Here is a 22,092-nt window from a genome sequence, read left to right on the forward strand (position 1 = left end):
ATTTATAACCTCTTCTCTAATGTAAAAAAAAAAACAACAAGACTATTTGACTTCTTTTCAAAATATTTAATTTACAATCATAGAAAAACTTAAAAATCCAAGGATATATAAGATCAATCTACACATTATGGACGGAAGATGTCTCAGTTGTGGATGGAAGATAACCTGCTCTGAAAATAACATGGACGGAACGTATGAGGTCTAATTAATGTGTACAAGCATTTTAATGCATTTCAGAAGTAAAATACACAAAGAAGGCACTAGATATTTCATACATTTAGATCAAGGCTCATGCATTCAGCTTGAATTTCAGAAAAAAATACAAATTCGAAAAACTAATCAACATGAACTTCCAAACTACTTTCATCGCAAGTGGAAAACCATACAAAGATACAGAAATATTCTGGATCTACCGTGTGAGTAAAAAAACCCCAAAAATTTGACACCTCACAAATCTCCAGCATGAACCCCCAACTTAAGGAAATATATGACATGAGCTCATAATCATTATATGGTCAGAAAGAATATTTTCTCCTAAATAATTTGATACCATATGTGGTATGTTTTCACGCTTGGATAATTAGTAGGTATTCCTTGCAGTCCAGGGGAGTGCTTCATCAACATTTTCATCCAACAAGTTGTCAGATCTGACATCTTTCTCTGATGTTAATTGGCTGAGAGGCACTGTTACTATGGTAACTGTCGGATAAAATGGGACTTGTCGGATAAAACGTCCGACAAGTCCTTTCATGAAACGCCCCACAGATCTCATAATCTGACAAGGGTTGTTTTAAAATCCATTGCAAAACACTTTTCAATAATTAACATTAATACTGTTTAATAAACACTTTTTCATATAAATTCTCAAGTTAATTTCATTGAATAGAGATTTGTAAACCGGTTCACTGACTTGTACGTGTATGATTAAGACATCATTGGCATCTGAATTCATTCATTGCAGCCATGCCTTATCAAACTTTACATCACAATAAAAAAATACCTCCTGATTATCCAAGCATTAACAAATACGAATATGGTATCAAATTATTTGGGAGAAGATACTCTTACAGGCCATAAATAATATGTATATGTTCATGAAGAGTTTTTCCCTTTAACTGAGAATTTGTGAGGTGTCAACTTTTTTTTGTTACTCACATGAATAAGGTGGGTTGGGTGTTTCATGAAGCTCTTCATAAATTACAAATGACTTAATGCACAACTGCAATCCCTTTCTAGTGCTTATTAGTGATACATCCCTGTCAGAGGTGGATCCAGGATTTTCAAAGGGGGGGGGGGGGCACGTTTTCCAGAGAAAAAAAAAAGGTTGTCAACAGAGAATTAAGGACAGTTCGTTCACGAGAAAATTTGACAAGCAAAAAAAAAGTCTTCACTTACAAGGGGGGGGGGCACACTTGTGTTTTAACAGCATTTTAACATCACAAATTTTAATTGTGCCTCTCAAAAGAGGGGGCATGGGCCAGCTGCCCCCCCCCCATCCGCCAGCGATTCTTGTGTACATGATTTGGCACCTAAGTACATGTTCCAGTTGTGCATACAAATGTGGTAGATACCGTTTTTTAAGACACGAGCGACTTTAACGAACGACTGGTGATCCTAATCAAAGGATTCAATTGATGGGTGATACAGATAGATAATAATAAGCAGCTGTGTTACCCTTGTGGTAATGTTGGAGAAACTTGAATAACTTATTATTTATTTGACTGGTTATCCTTTCTTGTAGTGAATGATAAAGGGTCTACACCAAATTTTCATTCCGGACATCCATAAAGTTGCTCGTAACTTACCAACAGCTTTATGACACCCCCCCCCCGATATGACACCTGGGGGCCATTTCATAAAGCTGTTCGAAAGTTAAGAGTAACTCTAAGAATGACTAGTGAATCTTTCTTACGCGCTAGATAATCACTAATGAGCATTAAAGGTGCTTATCATTTACCATAAGATAGGATCACCAGTCGTTCTTAAAGTCGCTCTTAACTTACGAACAGCTTTATGAAACACCCGCCACGCAACAAAAAGTAGCAGCTTGACTGATTGACGCTCACTGCAGACATTCATACAGGGGAATTAATTAGTTCTTTCATTTCATTTGCCACTTCCTGGGGAATATTTTTAGTATAGCTATGGTCACAATGGCCGTGGCTACTGATTTTCTATGGCTTTCTGAATTGGTGATGCTCTAGCTGGAATGGAAATTTAGGCTGAAAGTGAGGGTCTAGACTCGTGGCACATATTACATATAATACATTAATTTTTATACTAAGTACCCCCCTCCCCCCGGTCTCATCCTACGACAAGTAGGGTGTATAGCCTTGCCAGAGGATACCTGTGCTTTGTCAGAGATCAACCAGTGATCTTTCCTTATCAAGTAAAATGAATAAATCCAAGAATAAATGCACAGTAATGGAAGCACTTCCACCTAGGTTTGTCTTTGATAGGCTTATCCAATCTTTTACACATACAGTATATGGAATGAACTGAGGTCTTCTCTATAGTATAGATAAGAAAAGTTGGTAATCGCTCACATATCAATTTAAACCTGAGATTTAGTGCATCTACAAAACAGTATATGCAATATAAGGACTGAAAGACACACAATTAAAACCAGTGAAAACATTTAGATTTTGAATAAAATAACATTTTCAATTGAAATATTGAAATGAAATTGTATTAACTTAATACATATATACATTATCAATTTTCAACAGAGCTGCCAACCTTAAAAAATAAAAAGTAATAATCCAGAAGCTCAAAAGTCATTATTTAAAATATAAATTTCTTTGAAAAAGGTAATATAAAGAACAGATTCTTTAAAAAGAAATCCTTTCTTTCAAGGCTCAGATTCGGAAAGGAAAAAAAAAACTCGGAGATCCAGACAGTATTTATGTGAAGTGTTGTGACCCAGTATGTGGAGTGTTGAGGCCCGGTGGATTGGTCTTCTGACTTTGAAACAGAGGGTTATGCGTTCGAGTCCCAGCCATGGCGTAACTTCCTTCGGCAAGAAATTCATCCACATTGCGCTGCACTCAACCCTGGTGAGATAAATGGGTACCTGGCAGGAATTTATTCATTGAAATGCCACCGCGCTGTAAAAGGGTTAAAGCCAGGGTAATAATATCCGTGTCCTTTGGAAGCACATAGGGATGTTATGACATAATGTGATATGTACTATACAAGAACTGTGTTATTATTATGATTTAAGCATGCGATGATATCATTCAGAGCAATATAAACAAAGATAAACGTTCATGTGAATGAGCATCTTTGGCAACCTTCAAATGAGTTTGCCTCTGTCCAATGGATTACTGTGTAGTATTAAATGCTAACATACTTATTTGCATTTAAAGGGGTAATAATTCAAGTCAAGAGGTCTAATGCTCTGAATCAGTCGTCATTCCTTTTTCTTAGTTCTTAGAGGAAAAAAAATTGAATGAACCTAATTACATACAATGAAATACAAAAGACACAATCATCACTTTGCTCATTGAATATTCATGAAGACATGCCTAGAACTGGCAGCAGGTGGTCCCAGAAAAATGTCTATGGGAATGACAGAATTCAGTAGTCGACAGGTTAACCGAAGTTGGTAATCTCTTTCTGGAGAAGAGAAACACAATCATTGTGTTTCTACTGGAGAATCATTAAAAAAGGTTTCTACAGAGCGAATAATCCGATTTTCTCACATTCCACGTCGCAAATACCGCGCCGGGAAATTCAATCTATGATCTTGCAATGCATTGTGGTAAGTCAGCTGGCGACATCGAAAGGCCAGAACGTGCAAATATACTGCAAAGTTGCACTTCTGGGTTCACGCACTTCCGCCAGACACAATACGCTTTTTCACCATGTGTTTCATACAGAAAAGTGAAACATATTAACAGAAACTGTATTTTGCGCTATTCGGTTTACAAAAAACCGCATCGCTTCTGTTTCAATGGAAGTTTTCTGGAATTCTGGATACTTACGCTGGTAATAACGTTGAACGATTCTCTGTAGAAACACGCCAAATGAGTGTTGAGTAAACTGTTGTCGACCAATCTTTCAGGTTTAAAATGAAGGAATGACATCACTACAAGGACGTGACTTGCAGGCAGGGATTGTGAAATGCATGAATTCGATCAACCTAGTACTACCCTGAGTACATAGAACCTCTCCATTATTGCATCATCCAGTTCATTCTTCGAGACTAGGAACATCTTGAAGTTCTGGACCCTGTTCTGCATGAATTTGTTCTTGTTGTATTCCTCACCATCACTGTCTCTCACAAGGTATAGGTATCTGGAAATTAAAAAGAAAAAAGAGAAATGACAGTAACAAGGTCAAATAAGGCAATAAATCCTAGCCTGTATTATCTAGGAGGCTGCAGAAATTGTCTTTGGTGTTACGCTAGATGTACCCGTAACAGCATGTCTGTGGCAACAGTAAAAGCAGTCGTTCCTGCTTTTGGTTTGCTGAGACCACAAATGGTGGAAACTATGATTAAAGAAGGATGTTTAAAAGAAAACACTGCGACCAAATATCGTTGTCGATTATGAGAAAATAATAACTAAAGCAAGGCGAGTAGGTAAAGGTGGTGGCTGCTCCTAAACAACAAAGATGATAACTGCAGCCTCAGGCTAGATAAGAACATCATCATCATCACCACCACCACCACCACCATCATCATCATCCTCATCATTATTATCACTATCATCATCATCATCACCATCATCATCATCACTGCATTACCGTTGGTGAAAGAGATGTTAAAAACTATCATTTTATTTATTTGGCTCTGGTTATCCTTCCAAAGCACATTGATATTTTGCAAGGAAGTGACAGATTGTCTCATACACTACATCAAACCAGGGTTTCATTTTCCTTTTTGTCAAATTCTTTAATCTTTGTGCAACAACACCTGGATTGATGATGGCTGGATAAAATGAGATTGAACTGCACATGGAATAAACTACTCACTTTTCATTCTCTAGGATACTCTTATTGAGGATGTCTTCCAGGAGTCCTGGTTGAACTTCATCAAACCTTGAGACACACGTCTCAAACATGTCCACTTCAAGGAAATCAAGCACAAACGGTTTGCCATACCTAAGATAGGACACAAAAATGTGAAGAGAAAAATGTCAACATAAAAAATGAGTGCTTAGACAAGAAGAATATACCAATGACAATAGGAGATTGGATTGAGACTAATTGCTGGAAGGTATTCTAAATTTTGTTCAGTAGTTCAGTCCAAATTATTTCAATATTTTGCTAAACAGTCCAGTCGTGGAAAGAATAGAACAAAAAATGCATTCATAGTCTAACAGAATGACCACCAATTTCAATTGCGTGCCAGAGTTCTGGGGGAAAACAAATAATTTCTTTCTAGTATGTGGGAAAATACAAAGGCATTCTTGATGTATAGATCTAATGAAAAAATAAGAGAGAGAATGAAAAGCGAAGAGAGAGGAGGAATGAGGGATAGAAAGAGAGTTATGGCCAGAGTAAGAAAGGTAGAAATGGAAAATGGAAGGGGCAGGGAGGGAGAGGGGGGAGAAAGAAAATACGGGTAACCCCTTCCCCAATATCAATACGTAATAAAAAAAAAATACTCATGACAAGAAAACATCCGCTACAACATACCTTATGGCTCCTAAAACAGCACACCTTATAACCTCTGGCTGCATATGATTTGGGTTGAGGGCGTTGATGAAGTTAGTGTCCTGATAACGGAGAAACGTTGATGCTCTCCCCGAGTTGTCCAGGAGCATCGGCCAGCGACCATCGGATTTGATCTTTCCTCCCACATCTCTTAATAACACGTCATTCAGCTCCTTGAAGTTCACCTTCACACCTACCTCCTCTTCACCTGAAAGAAAAGGTATGATTTTGTGATTAGTAGATATTACAAAGCTCCATCAATTGTGTTCAAAAGAAAAGATTATTTTTTTTACTATTTTCAGTCAAATCTCATTCCCCTCCTTAGGTTGTCTATTTATGCTTCACTGAATTTTGTGAGAGGCCTAATGCAATTGTGAATAATCTAACTTTGTACATTTGAAGGTTTAATTCATTGAGGATGGTCTTCTTGAAGCTTGTCTGATCAAATTTTGACTGGCTCAAGATTAACTGCAGTGCTTTAATAGCTAAAGATCGATTAATTAAAAAAAAATCATCATCATTTGAAGGTAGGTGCATTTGATATTGAAGAAAGATCAACAGAATGTTAAGTAATTAGAGATTGGTCAACAGAAGTTACAGAATATTGAGTAATTAATTAAAGATTACGTGATTGAGGACAAATTTATAATGTTGTGTGTTTCATATATATTGCATTATGCAATAATTTCTGTATGTTAAAGTTCAATACTTCATTTCTCTTTGTATATAGATGTATAATAACTGGAAATCTATGGAAAATGTATTGATGTATGACTGATTTATATGACATACAGTTATGAATATTTTTGTTTATTTATTACTGTATATATTATAAAACAAAGTGTTAATGCTAAATGCATGAAGTTTGTTAAGAAACACAAATTCAAATTCAAACTAATGAAAGCCAGAGGCTAACATTTATTATTTATTTTACTTATTTATTTTGTTTTATTTATTTGATACTGCAGGGTAGTCCTGTTCAGTTCTTAAAACTGCTTTACAAAGGCACCCTGCAGTTTAAAATACATGTCAAGATAACTATAAAACATAACATTGAAAGTGAATTATTAAAAAAATACTGAACTTTGATTCATGTTGTACCAGTATTTGATATTGTTCATAGGAAGAAAACCATATTCTTGCAGACACTTTCAGCGACTGAAAACCATCATTTCTAATATCTCCTAGGGAGATTGATAAAACACATGTTAGTTTGTGGGACGAAGTTAAGATGGTGTTTACGGTCACTTAATATTTCACTTTTTTGAAGCAGTAAATAATGATTTTGGGGCGTGACTTTCTCTGGGCTTCATTTTTATAACATATCACAGACACAGGTGATAAGAGTGACCTTGCAGCTAAGACTTTCTGTTAAGTCAAATCAACGTTTGGCAATGCAGTTTAGGTGTAACTAAGGTGAATGCAAGGTTGAGAGTACTAACCACTGGCGGCCTTCCTTTGTTCTCTAATCTGAAGTTTGATATTATTGACTTTATTCCTTGCTTCATCAGCTGATAGCTTAGCCATCTCAAGATCATGCTCAGCATCATGTACACACTAGGCAATATAAATAAACAAACAAACGAATCAATCAATGAATTAAAATATCAAATAATTAGATAGATTTGGTCGCATTTCATAAGTTGGGTATGCAAAAAGGGTGGCGTATGAACAATTTTCCACAAGGTGCCATGGATAAATTGTTGCTACATCACAGCATCTTGACCAAATTTATTGAGTAATATCTCATTTTGAAGCTAGAACTATAGGCTAAATATATTACAATGAATTAGATCAATACAATATCAGGAACAAAAACTATAGCACATTAAGTTTGAAGTAACAGGGGTGGCGGAGCCGGTGGATGCGGTGAATAATAAAATATTAATTAAACCTAATTAACAACTTTCTATAATGTGTAATATGACTGTTATCCTCATATTTCTGGGTGTTTTAAATCAGGGAACAACTAAATGTCATAAAAATTTGACAATTTTGAAAATATACAGCAATGGAATACATGTGTATGTCAGCTCTGATCTGCAACTTAATCAATTAGTAAACCGGAGAGATTTGGTTAATTATCTAACTTATAATCTTAATTTTTAGTACAAATGTTGTGTATCATTGCAACAAACATTTCTACCCATGATGTTGTCATTTTGCCAAGCATATAAATACAGTGACAGGTATTTTGGGGGCAAAAAAGTGAAATTAAATACTGGTGATTAATTAGTATGATTAATATTCATACAAAAATAAATAATTATTCGATTTTTGGTACAGATTTAATTATTGAAGTTTCAAGATTATAACTACAAAATACTAGGGTGATCCAATGTTGCATTAACTTTTGACACCATTTTATGTGCAGCAGGTCCAATTTGAGAAAAACACATTTCAAAATTCACACTTACATTGACGTCTATATAATAATTAGCTGTTAATTAGTAATTTTAAGGAAAAATAAACTTATTTGAGACTTTAAACTTTTTCATTATTTAGAGAATGGTAATAGCTATAAAATATCAAAAAATAAAATTTTTGACCATTTTTACCCTGTTCGCGAAATTGGACCACCTTATGACATGCGACCATTTACAAATGAATGAATACATTAAAAATGTATAAATAAATAAACAAATAAATAAACAAAAATGAATAAAGGAATGAATGAATGAATAAAGGAATGAATGAATGAGTGGATGGATGAATGAATGAATAAATAAATAAATAAATATACAAATAAGTAATAATTGAGAGTTACAAGAACTACAGCAAACCACAAGAAATATGTACTGTTAAAAAGAACGATGAAGCTCAATTCGAGTAGTCACACTTAGAGCAGAAAACAATTTTGACACTTGACAGAAAGTCAAGGTGAATTTTTATATCACCAGAGTAAAGTTTTGGCATAGTGTGAGTATGAAACATATGAAATATTGAATATCAGCTGAAAATGTCCAGTACATATAATAATACATGTGACTTCAAACTGTTTGAGCACCAGTTGCTTCCTCTCATATTCACAAAATACTTTAAATTGACTGCAAATGTCCATTCCTATTCAACAAGACAATCCAGTGATTTATATCACTGGAGTATGAATCTTCTAGAAATTCTGTAAAATATGCTGGAGTTATTTTGTGGAACAAAATACCTAAAGAAATAATGCCCAGATGCCCATCTCTTGCCTCTTTCAAAAACAGCTATAAATAAAATTCCTTATTGATGCCTATAAATAAGACTGAAAATAAGTTGTAATTGCCTTATCATCCACCCATATACTTAGATGTTTACAGTACATTCTCTCTCTCTCTTATGATTATTATGATTATATTATGGTCTCAGGAGCCCAACCTTAGAAAGGCCATTTACCTATGCTGGCTCCCTTATATTCTCATTTATTCTGTTGTTATTCTATTTCGATTTTTTGTATCTTTATTTGTATATAGTGTATTCTTTGATTTGTATGTTGTATGTTTTTTAATGAGAATTTGGAAGAAATAAATGAAATAAAATGAACTGCAACATTTGAATGGTTCAATTTAATAGGTTAGCTATTGTTTTATCTGGGATATATGCTCCTGTCTACATACTTGTAAAGTGATATCAGTCTTGAATCCAGTCTGCATACATTTATCATGTTCGACTATCCTCTTCTCCAGTTCACAGTATGCTCTACTCAACTGCTTCTGCATCGCATCATTGATCTTCTGCGCTTCTGCAAGCTGGTTCTCAAACCTACACAAAATAAGTTCTAACTTTTTGAAATTTGAACTATTACTGGTATTTACAACATGAATGTATCCATTAGAGTAATAAACTGTAAGAAGGTAAATTGTCAATTCGTCTACTGCCAACTCGTTCACTCATCACATGGTCTATCTTCATTTAGTACAGGCCATTCCGTCCATCACCATTTCGTCTAACACCCATTTGGTCAAATAATCACTTCATCTAAATCACCATTTCTTCTATGACCATTTCGTCTCATAACCAGTCGGTCTTATATCCACTTCCTTTTCTTTCATTTCGCACTTGAGTCCAATTAGACTAAATGGTACATGGACTAAACGGCCATTGGACCAACTGGTCATTAGACGAAATGGTGGGTGGACGAAATGGCAATTAGACCCTGTGGATAGTGAATGATCTGATGGTAGACCAAATGACAGCAGACGAGTTGGTAATTGGACGAATTGGCATTAGATCAACCAAATGAAAATAAACCCCTAAGAACACTGACACATGACGTTTATATTTAGGATGAAAATGAAGGACATGTATGCTAGGACTAGAGAAATGAATTGATAAACGTGCCTCGTGTTCGAGAAAATCTAGAGGGCAATATCTGTGTGATTACTGAACAGTGTTGAGCAGTGTTGTAGTCAAGGCTCAAACCTCCAAGGCCAAGGCTAAGGCCAAGGCTTTAATACCCAAGGCCAAGGCTTCAATAACCAAGGCTGAGGCCAAGGCATGGAAACCAAGGCCAAGGCCAAGGCCTGAAAACCTCAAGGCCAAGGCCAAGGCCAAGGCATTTCAATTGTACAATATATGGAACAAAAATTAGACAGCAATGCTTAGGCGGCATACATGACACACAGGACCAAATGTATAAAAGGTGTGAGCGAGCAAAATTTTTGACCCTTGTACATTTAAAACGAAAATAATTTCATGATAGATCATGTAGATTTAGACATAAAATTAAGATAAATATATAGTTACCTTTATACATTTGACTATTGTTCTAGGCGATTCACATTGCAATAATTATTATTACCAAGGTGATCTGATCCTGGCATGCCCATTCTCAACATATGTCTTTCTCCTCTACCTGGGACAGGGGAGGCAGAATGTATTTTTTTTTTTGGGGGGGGGAGGTCAAAGCCAAAAAGCACTTACAGTATAAGTCAAAATGAGAATTATGGTGCAAACAGATATTTTCAAAATGAGATTATCAACTCTGTGAAGAAGTTGTGTGTTTTGTGGAAATTAAGTTCAGCAAAGCTTTTTTAAGTGATTTCTAATTGATAAGACAGATATTTTGATTTAGGCTTTAATATCCCGCTATAGAAAGCATAGCGAGCAAGTGGTTTTGAAAAAAAAAATCAATTTTGAAGTTGTAAAACTCAATTTTGGGTCAATTATGGTGCTAATCACTGTTAAAAGGACATCCTTGCGAGATGTTGTAATAAGATGTAATAAGAAATGAAATTTAAATATTTCGAGCTGTTTTTGTAATCATGAAAAAGGTGTGCATCTTAATACTAAACAAATTAACGCGAGCACAAAACACAAGCTGAAATTTTTACTGACCAGAAAAGGAAGCTGTTCTGGACTGCATTTAGTGACTCATAAATAGGATACATAACTCACCAATCAAATAATGCGAGCGCAAAGCGCGAGCTCAAAAATTTGTAATATTCCGACCTACAAACTAGACATTCTAAGCATTTTTTTTGGTGTAAATTGAATGCGAACCTTGCTTAACAATAATTTATGCAAGCACAATCCAAAATTTGTTGATTTTGAAACCTAAATTTTTCTCTGTATGCCATGCTTGGCCCCTCAAAATTTTTGGCTCATCATGCCATTGATGCCATAGCCCATTTAGAAATGACAAAATTGAAGTTTGTGTTCAAGTTTACCGAATCTTTTCAGAATATCATTAAGACTTAAAACATTCTTGTTGGTCAAAGAAAATAATACAAGGAAAACATAATGGATTAGAAATCAACCTTGTTATCATTCTTTCGAGTAAGCTATTTTTAAAGTATGAAAATTGTTGTCAAAATTGCAGTCAGATCTGTCAGAATTATTCCTGTCATAAAATCACTATAATCAGTGGCATACCGTGGGTCACGGCATTGGGGGGCACCAGCAAAAACTTGGAATTGCCTAGTGAGCGCGCAAAGCGCGCCCAGTTGCCAGTTATACTGACCTAATAGAGATATTTTTATAAGGACAGTGGCAATAAACGGACATGTATCTCACTAGTCAAATAATAAGCGAGCGCGAAGCGCGAGCTTAAAATTTTTGATATTCAAACCTAAAAAGGGACATTACAATCAATCTTTTGTAATCATGATATGTACCTGTCTCGCTAAATAATGCGAGCGCGAAGCGTGAACTGAAATTTTTGTAAATATTGACCCCAAACAGGAAGATTTTAAGGACTATATTTTAGGAATCTTTTATCTATTAAGATTATACACATCTCACCATAGTCATCTAATGGGATTGCCAATAAGCGCTTGCTGATTTTGTTAGAATTACATCTAAACATGCACATAAAGCACTTGTAATCATGATAAACATACCCATCTCACTAATCAAATCTTGCGAGCGCGAAGCGCGAGCTGAAAATTTAGGAAATTCAGACCTGAAGAGGGGCATTTTAAGGCTTGTTTGTAGGAATTCAAGAAGACCTTACGTAGTTCACTAACCAAATGATGCCAGCGCGAAGCGCGAGCTGAAAATTTTTTATATTCAGATCAGAAAACAGAAAAGGGGACATTTTAAGGACTCATTCTAGGAATTGATGGAGAGCAGACATCTTTCACCAATCCACTACTGCGAACGTAAGCACAGACAGGAAATGTTTTATATTAAGAAATTGAAATGGGACAATCACTTAAAGTATTCATGAAAAAGAAGCATACTATTGTACATGTAAAATAATAACTCGAAGTGCGAGGAAATATATTTGGTAGTTTGGTGTATATTGACTTGAAAACGGGAGGTTTTAGTATAACAGGATTATATATCTCGGTAAACAGACAATGGGAGCACCAGGAACAATGAAGACATATGCCCTGAGCAAATTATGTTTCATTTATATGAAAAAATGTTTCTTATGTACATGAAATGTAACATAACATAATTAACATGATTAATGTCTTCTTTCCCCACTACATTTCTCTTCCTTTCTCCCTCTTTTCCTCCTTTTTTTAGTCAGCCGATGGGGGGGGGGGGCACGTGCCCCCATGCCCCCCCTCCTGTAGTTACGCCACTGACTATAATCCTAATCATAATTATTATCATTATTATTGATATTGTCATTATCCTTATTAGTCATGATTACATATTAATTTTCATCACTTCTCTTTGTTACATAATTATGTGATGATAATTGCAATTGATGGCACTGCTAAGTACATTTACTGCTTCTGCTGCTGCTACTGCTGACTGGTAGTATTTAGTGTCATTAGATATACAGAACAATTGAAACATTTATAATTACTTATATAAAACAAATGAAAGTACAAAATACAAAATGCCTTGAAAAAGCCTTGAAAATGCCTTGAAAATGCCTTGAAATTTCAAGGCTCAAAATCCTCAAGGCCGAGGCCAAGGCCCTCTCAAGGCCAAGGCTTAAATGTTCAAGGCCAAGGCTTTGAAAAAATAGGCCTTAAGGCGCCTTAAGGCCAAGGCCGAGCATCAAGGCACTACAACACTGGTGTTGAGCATTTTAATCATGGGCAAGTCCAAGAATTCGCGCGTGTTACGTATGGGACATTTCAGAGGCTTTAATGACCTGAAAAATAGTGTTAATTGACTTTGATTAGATTAATTACCCTCATGATGGTAGACATCTAGGAGAAGAATAATCATGCAAAAAATGGTGACATTTGACCTCGACCTTGGCCTTTTAGAGAGAAAAGATGGGCTGTTACGTATGGGACGCAGAAAAAAGACAACTTTTGAAACATTTTTTTCAAGTTGAGGATTCTCTGAAATTATTTCATTTGACAACTTGTAACTTAGTGTGATAGAAGTCACAATACTCTAGTATATCTAAAGCAAGTTTCATGTCATAAGCCAAATCCCTCTAATTACAGACTCTAATTAAACAAATTAATGACATGTTACGTATGGGACAGTTACGTATGGGACATTTTGTCCCCATAGAGAACGTACACAATTTTCCCCATAATTAAAAAAATTGAAATAATTTAAAATATGGAAATAACAAAAGAGTTTCTGTCTTTTAAAATGTTCTATAGATACATATTTGATATGACTGAAGAGGAAATTAGCCATTTCAATATTTTTTTTTCTTGTTTTTCATGGTTTCATGAATTTCTTATGTATTTCTATTGTTTTTCATTTTTTCATATTTTTCCATTTTCACAATTTTTTTACTTCAATTGTTTTCATTAATCAGTATTCATAACAAATCAGTCTTTAAAAACTAAAGAAAAGGTAAATAATCACTTTTTAGAGCACTCTTGAAATTTGTTTTTCTCCATTCACTTTGTACACAAATCTCCCCATTGACATTGTGTGTAAATGTCCCATACGTAACATGTTGTCCCATACGTAACAATTTTTTAATTAACTTTTAATTAAAAAGTAAACTCTATTTTTGAAACTTTTTTGGGTATAGCATTTTCATACTTGATAAATTAGAACTTCCCAGAGAAGCAACAATACAAGTATTGTATTATGAGAAATAACTTAAAAAAACATCCTCAAAATGTTACGTATGGGACATTCCATCCTTGGACAAGACCTAATTTGCATAATTAATTAGATGACACCGCTTTTTTCCCCCAAAAGTATTAAGATGTTAGGGGGTCCATGTCCCACCTATGACTAAATCTCACAAGTTTTCTTTTTATTTTCTATGAGTTTTTATAATTGTCCCATACGTAACACCCATTTTACCAATTATGCAAATTAGGTGCCCCAAATTAGCATAAATATGCATATTATCAAATTTTTCTCAATGAAATTTTAAAATTCAACATTTGGGCTTTCTTACCCCACCAAAGATAACTTCTTAAATTAAAGATGAAATTTTGCCTTCTAGGGTGACCTTTTCTTGGACTTGCCCTCATATGTAATACAATGATTAAAAAATATGATTGAACTGTTGTTTACAGAAAGAATGGAGGAAAGAAATGTTTGACTTCTACATTCATCAGGTTAACATACTTTATGTTAACCTGATGGTAGCAATGCTTAAGTTTGAGGATACATTGCTAAGTGGCAGGGGAGTGTACAATGAAAGGAATTGTCAGAGGCTTTATCTGACAAAGTCTATGCATTACGAAAAATTTCCCGTTTGATTCTCGACCGCACTTCGGACTGCAAACTGCGGTCGGATACCCCTTTTTTCGTTTGGAAAATCTCAAACAACATTTCCAACCCCGATAAACCCATCTTGGCCAGGTAATCCCCTTGTCTCAATTTCACCACCACGGGCCAGCTAAACGAGCGTTGAGCCAAGGACGAAATGATAAACAACAGCTGTGCTATTACGTAAGACTTGTCTGCCTGTAGAAGGATCTTCGGAATGAAATTATTGTATTCGATATTAATCACGTTTTCAACAAGTATATTACATTCAGACATCCAATACTAGTCCATTTTCAATTTCGAACGAAGAAAATCGACCTCGAAATAAGGAAAGTAAGCGGAATAAGAATTACGGTATGCTTAGCATGCAAGGACCGCGATGCATCCCATATAGTTTCTGTCCGTCCAGCAAGAAAATATGGGATGCATGCCGTTCACTCACGCAATGATACAGTCTTAACGAAAGAAAGGAAGGAAGGAAGGAAGAGAGAGAGAGAAAGAAAGAAAGAAAGGAAGAAAAAGTTTCTATCAACGCGTGTGGAACTCCATGCACTCACCAGAACTACACACATTGCAATCCATCGTGTGTGGCCCCCTGCTGTGACCGTTGATGCTGGGGTGTATTATCTTCGGACCAAGGTCAAGAAACAGGTGTTTCTATACTTAAATTTCATGCTTGAGGGCAATAGGGTTTGTAGTACTGAGATTTGATGATAAGGGAAACTGCCCAAACTGGGGTATACTGCTCTTCAAAGCAAGATTTTCGTTATGTCTTATTCAACAGTAACCATAGTAACAGTCACACATTTGCATTTCTCAGTCACTCAAGACCAAGCAAAACTGTCAGATAATAAATGCTGATTTAACATTCCACATGTGTGTCTTATCTGATACACAGATATTGATCACTTATTCTGCATTCATTTACATTTTCAAACAAAATAAAAACCAAGCACAACATGCCATTTGCATGATTCAGTGACTTACTTTGCCATCTCAGCATTTTGTCTCTTCATCTCTTCCTCTCTCCTCTTCTCCTTCAGCTTCTCGATGTTGCTAAGCAACGACTCCGTCATGGACACATCCCATGATTCCAAGAGATTCTTAACGGGCTCCTGAGAAGCGACCTGTTCGGGTTTGGCGCCATCGTTGGCATAGATTCGAGGATCGGCTCCATTCTGAAGCAATGTCTGAACAGCTTCCAAGTGACCAGCAAAGGCAGCTCTGTTAAAAAAGAGAGCAATCAAAACCATCAGAAATGTTTCATAATTTACATTTCATGCAATCATGACTAATTTATGTTTATATGGGGAAAATACACAAGGGGGAAAATGCATGTTTGCCCTAAAAACATAAACAATGACAAGAGGACATAAAAGCGTAGACTATGCAGATAACATAAAACTGTGCTTAGCGTCCTTTGCAAAGGGCATGCATTAATCACTGCATCTTTCTCAGTGTACACGCCTTTCGATTCACACAAAATATGCTTTCAGCAACAGTTTTGTAAACCTCTTTTATGAATTCATATAAGATGTAAATTTTGAATTGATGAATTATGGTGAAATAAACTTGCAAGAGCAAAATATATCTTGTTTTTAACATGAGTAGATCAAAATAGATACCTATAAAGTGGTGTCCTTTCAAATTGGCCTTTCTGATTGATATCAGCTCCTCTGTCGATCAGCATTTGAATGACCTCTGTAGCGCCACCACTGGCGGCTTCGGAGAGCGGTGTGTTGCCGTTAGCATCTTCACAGTTGACCATGGCGAGCTGGTGACGTGCACGGGTAGCCCGTCCAATCTCGTCGGTGGAGACACCATCCGTATTGTCACGGGCATCAACCTTTATATTGATTTGAAAATCACATTGGGAACAAAGATCTTATCAAGTACCATAAGATTCTGGAAAATATGTTGTGTCCAGTACTGGTTGTGTCTATGATTAAAGATTGAGCAAAAACACATAGGCCCTATCCTTGTTTTGTAGAGGAATAATATCTATTTCTTTTGTTCCATGTCAATTAGAAAATTCATTAAAAGCAATAATATTAAAAGAAGAATATAAACATAAATGTCATTACAAGAGCAATATCGATCTTTCCAACATTGATTCAGCAGGCAAAAATTTAAATTTCATTTCTAATGCTTCTATCAGCATCTTATCCCTAGCAAACGGACTACAAAATTACTGGAGGGGGGGGGGTGTTCAATGACCCATTAATAAATAATCTGGGAATGTTAAATGGTCTACAGCTTATCAAACAAAATTCTACTTATTCAATCATTTCCCTGGTGACTCATGCAACTTTATCAAAAGAAAGTATAATACTATCAAAAGACTTAAACAATAATAATATGCAACAATTATATAGCGCTTAATACAGACGTTTCTAAGCGCTGCATACTATTACCCCGTCTTTAGCGCGGCTACCCTGATAGGGCGCTCGAACATTCAAAGAATTCCTTTCTACCGGGTGCCTATTTGCTACACCTGGGTGAAGAGTGGCAAATGTAGATAAACGCCTTGTCAAAGGATGTAAGTGTTACGGTGGGATTTGAACCCTGGAGCTTGAGATTCAAAGTCAGGAGACTTATCCACTGAACCACAACACCTCTACCTCTTTTAATTAAGGGATGCAAGTTCAGGATACCCTACCCTATTTTACCTCTTTCAACACTGTTAGAAGGTCGTCCATGTTACCGTCGAAAGCAGATTCTAACATTGTCTTCTCCCACGTTTTCTCTTGCTTCTTCCTTTTCCTTCTCTCCATCTCCTTCCTGTGCTCTTCCTCCGCCTTTTCCTGCTCTTTCTTCACAATTGCAAGGAAAGCCTTAAAATGGGAAAGACCACATCCTTGAATGATTGGTGTACAACTGGCCAAGCTTTTTTTTTCACAAAAACAACATTAAAAAAAAAGATAACTACTAAATTTTAATCATTTTAAAAGCTAAACATGTGTAGTCACAATAAGTATTGGTTTCCGTCTGTGTTCATTCATTCATTTTCAATAATTAATTAATTCATTCATTAATTAATTCATCCATCCATCCAGTCAGTCAGTCATTCAGTCATTCAATTCATTCATTCATTAAGTCAGTCATTAAATTCATTCATTCATCCATCCATCCATCCATCCATCCATCCATTCATTCATTATTCATTCAATTCATTTCAAATCAGTTCAAATCAAAGTGAATTGTATTCATATCATCTGATATGTCTAATTCCAGTTTGTTTTAATACACGATATGATTTCATGCTGAATAACTACAGTACTCAGATATAGGGTGGTGTTTTCTAGACCACGTTCTTTACATAGTCTGCAGCCGTATGGGACACATTCCAATCTCAACATCATTTATAAGAAACCTTTATAAATCAAATCAAATTAAAATCAATCAAATTGATAAAAATGCACATTGTGGATGACAGAAATTATATTTTTGAATCAAAGGGTATATTTCCAACACTGTCATGATTAACTTTTTACTTAAAAAAAAAGGAGAAAAGTCACAATATTTAGTATTTTACCTCTTTTTCAAGTTTCTCCAGCATTTCCTCATAATCTTTCTTCTCCTTCTTCATCTTACTCAGCTTACACTGGGCCAGGAATCGACGTACCCATTTCTGTATCTGAATGGATGCCAGGTGTTCCTTGCTTGGAGGTTTGGGCTTGGCCGGAGCCTTCTGGGTAGATTTGCCTGCATCTTTGCTGCCTTTTGCTGCAGGGCCAGCTTTCTTGCTTCCACCTGAAGAAAATTCAATAGTATAGTTCACTGTTTAGGGATTAACTAGCGAAACCCTGTGCTGGCAGGAAGAGCTTAGTTATGAAACCTGTAATCCTGTATACCATTTTGTTTTCTTTAATCATAATGTAGCTTGTAAACTAAACATGTCACTAGTGATTATAAGGGAAAGGATTGGGTAACTGACCCCTGATATTTTCTAACCTTCCTCCCCCCCATTGAAATATGTAAAAAATGAAAATGAAATAAATAAATTTATAGATTGAATAAAAAAACTTCTTTTTCCTTCAATCCTGAAGATTCTTGCCGAACTTGGACCCTTGGTCCTTCCTATCTTCGAGATATATCCCTCTTTTCCCTCCTTGGAACAAATTCCAAATGCAATCTATAATAGCATCTTCTTTGGCTCGCTAAATCAAAAGCACCAATGCCAACTTCTAGCACCAGTATTCTAAGCAAATAGTACCTAGCAGCTCATCAACCTTGTGACAGACATACTGGGAGAATACCAAGGAGAACATTTGGGTGTGGAAACTGGTTGGACCTTAGGTTATATAAATCAAAAGTCCAGTAGGCAGTTCTTTAAACGTATATACAACAGACATTTATTAGTTGAGATGCAACAACAATGATCACTACTGCGTCATCTTGACAGCAGCCATAACTTTCTCTATGCAAGTAGTCACGTGTAATAACAAAGTATAGTCTACGCTTGCAGACCTTTATCAGTTATCAACACAGAAACAACCCATAACGAACAACAACAACCCTTGGTCAGTTGGTGAAGTGTGTGTCACAAAAATTTTAAGGGTAAATGCATAAAGTGCTCTCTTTTTTCAGAGAAGTACCGTACCGTATTAAATAGAGGGAGAAAACCTTTGTTCACCACTAACAGTTCAGTTAGGCCTAGATCTATACAGAGATGCCAAGTTCAAAGACCAGCTATGCGTGAGATTTTCTGGGAATCTGAGACTGAGTGTGATCCATAGAGATGTATGTTATTGACACTAGAGGGCGGACTTCATCAAATTGCTGTGATTCCATGTTCGGGGCTGCCGCCATCTTAAAGAGGGCAAGAGCGCGGATTTATAACACACGGCTCTATGGGAGAATATCACATATTTCACTTTTTTACATTATATTTTCAATTTAATGCTGTATGCAACGTTAAAATCACAAGGCAAAACATTTTTATGGTAAAATATATGATAACCATGCATATTTTATAAAGGAGATGGACTGAACATCCAGAAAACGGGGGAAAAATAGGTTGCTGTACGTGCATTAGATCAGGGCTTGGTCTGAAGTTTCCCCTCCTTTCAGTTAATTTTGAGGAAATCAATGTAGAAATCATATGGTGAATCACTGATAATCCCATTAAATATAATATTGGAGACTATGCGACGTTATAGCTATATTTAACACCACGGGTGTTAAATCTAGCAGCCCAATCAATAAAGGACCTCACCATCTGGTGTTGGAGTTACACTGCCACTGGTGTTAAGATTACCAACATTAAGGATGTTAAAATATATAAACACCAGTCTTGGTGTTCGATTTGAACACGAGTCGGAGAATGTTATGAAGTTGACAACATTTGGTGTTCATTTGACACTCTCGAACACCTGCAGAAACGAACATTTAAACGAAAGTTTAAATCACCCATTGGTGTAAAAAAAAAATACCAACACCACTTACACCAGCTTTGGTGTTGTTTCACGGTTCGGATTCACACCATTTGGTGTCCGATTTCAAGTTCTTCAACACCTGCAGCCTGACGGTGTAACTTAACACTAGGGTATTTTTTTAAAATACCCCAACAACAGACAGTGTTGAGTTACTCCAGTGAAGTGTAACTTCAACAATAATTTTTGTTAAAATATTTCTATCCAACACCTGTCACGGTGTTGTTTCAACACTTCTGAGTATTTGGTGTTTATTTTACACTCTAAGTGTTGTTTCAATACAGTATATTGCTTGAACACTGAGTGTCAAATGAGCACCAAATCAAGAGAACATATGAACACTCTAAAGTGTTAAGTTGACCTTATCTGACACCCTTGTCACGGTATATGCTATATGATGGCTAATATATTGAATCAGTCGACCTCGTCGTTTTCCCCCGTTTTCTGGATGTTCAGTCCATCTCCTTTATAAAATATGCATGGTTATCATATATTTTAACACAAAAATGTTTTGCCTTGTGATTTTAACGTTGCATACAGCATTAAATTGAAAATATAATGTAAAAAAGTGAAATATGTGATATTCTCCCATAGAGCCGTGTGTTATAAATCCGCGCTCTTGCCCTCTTTAAGATGGCGGCTGCGCAATACATGGAATCACAGCCGCATTACGCGCGCGTCAATGCGAGCGATTACTCTAGTGTCAATATACATCTCTATGGTGTGATCACAGACATTGTCATTGTGTACAAAGTATATGGGGATAGGCTGTGAGAGTTGCATGAGACAGAGATATGATTGAGGGGATGAACAAGAGTCCAAAATGCTTGAGTCTCACGCATAATGCGTGAGACTTGGTAGCTCTGTCTATACCACACATGCAACAAGCATTCTTTTTTTTAATACAGCTAAGTTATATCTACATGTATCATCTTGGGCTGCGAAACTGCACTATTGTCGCTCACACACTGGCATTCTGCATAGCGACAGTCGGGATACAACTAGAGCAAGGACAGCTAGCGGCAACACCATTTTGGGTCCGGGCTGATGAAGGGGAGCACAGACATCAAAATACGCTCACCTGGTGCGGCTTTCCCAGTCGTAGCAGGTTTTCTTGCCCCAGTCCCAGCTTTAGATGTAGTGGCTTTTGCTCCTGGTTTCGCAGCAGCTTTAGGTACAGGTTTAGCTTTAGGAGGCATCCTTTCCTAATCATGCATGATCGTGTCCAAAAAAATAAGTAATTCAGAAACAGAACAGCGATTCTCCTTCCCCGAGCAAGTCAAACCGAAATCGCCGTAGTCTCGTTGATTAAGACTCCACTTAAGACCAATATCTCTGTAAAATAGCATCCACTTATTCATTATTACTTTAACAATTATGAAAACATGTATTTATGCTCTTTATAAGATAACAAACTCGAAATCATATTCATCAATCTAATAAATCAAACGTAAGTTTACATTGAAAATGCAAATCAACAAATGGTCAAGATTCTGTTCTTAATTCAAGACTAGAAATGACGCTTATTTCGTTGTCAAGAGGTACGGGATCATGTACGGCTGGGGTCCCAACCCCCATATTAAAACGCGGCAAAACGCCATCCCCATTTAAATCTATAACATTTATTATTTATCTACAAAGCAAAGTTTCAGAGTCAGTCTTCCTCATATAAAGTTTTCATATCCTGAAGGAGGTACACCCCACCCCGAGGTGAGGTGATAGCTTTTTTTTCCTTGCCTTAATTTAGACTTCAATAAAGAAGACATTTCCTTTCTTCTTTCTCTTTCCCCCTTCCCTACACTTTTTGTCACCACATGTACTTGAAAAATCTCCCGTGGCCCCCTCCACCATTTAGCTCAACACATTATATACATCCCCTTTTTTCACTTCTCACACAAGTACATAGATA

General features: G+C 36.2%; 1 protein-coding gene across 1 annotated transcript; it reads right to left on the minus strand.

Annotated features, from left to right (window-relative positions):
* Positions 1-4,061: 4,061 nt before the first annotated feature.
* On the minus strand, positions 4,062-21,489 carry LOC121430922 (IQ motif and ankyrin repeat domain-containing protein 1-like). The gene is made up of 10 exons (XM_041628354.1): positions 21,265-21,489; positions 18,284-18,501; positions 17,418-17,582; positions 16,374-16,594; positions 15,736-15,972; positions 9,261-9,405; positions 7,104-7,218; positions 5,644-5,869; positions 4,978-5,106; positions 4,062-4,299 (listed from the first exon to the last, which is right to left on the minus strand). Exons 1-10 carry the CDS (start codon positions 21,380-21,382, stop codon positions 4,140-4,142), a joined length of 1,734 nt encoding a protein of 577 aa, XP_041484288.1. The 5' UTR covers positions 21,383-21,489; the 3' UTR covers positions 4,062-4,139.
* Between the last annotated feature and the right edge of the window lie 603 nt (positions 21,490-22,092).

This window comes from Lytechinus variegatus, chromosome 17 (assembly GCF_018143015.1).
Source record: "Lytechinus variegatus isolate NC3 chromosome 17, Lvar_3.0, whole genome shotgun sequence".
NCBI classification, from domain to species: Eukaryota; Metazoa; Echinodermata; class Echinoidea; order Temnopleuroida; family Toxopneustidae; genus Lytechinus; species Lytechinus variegatus.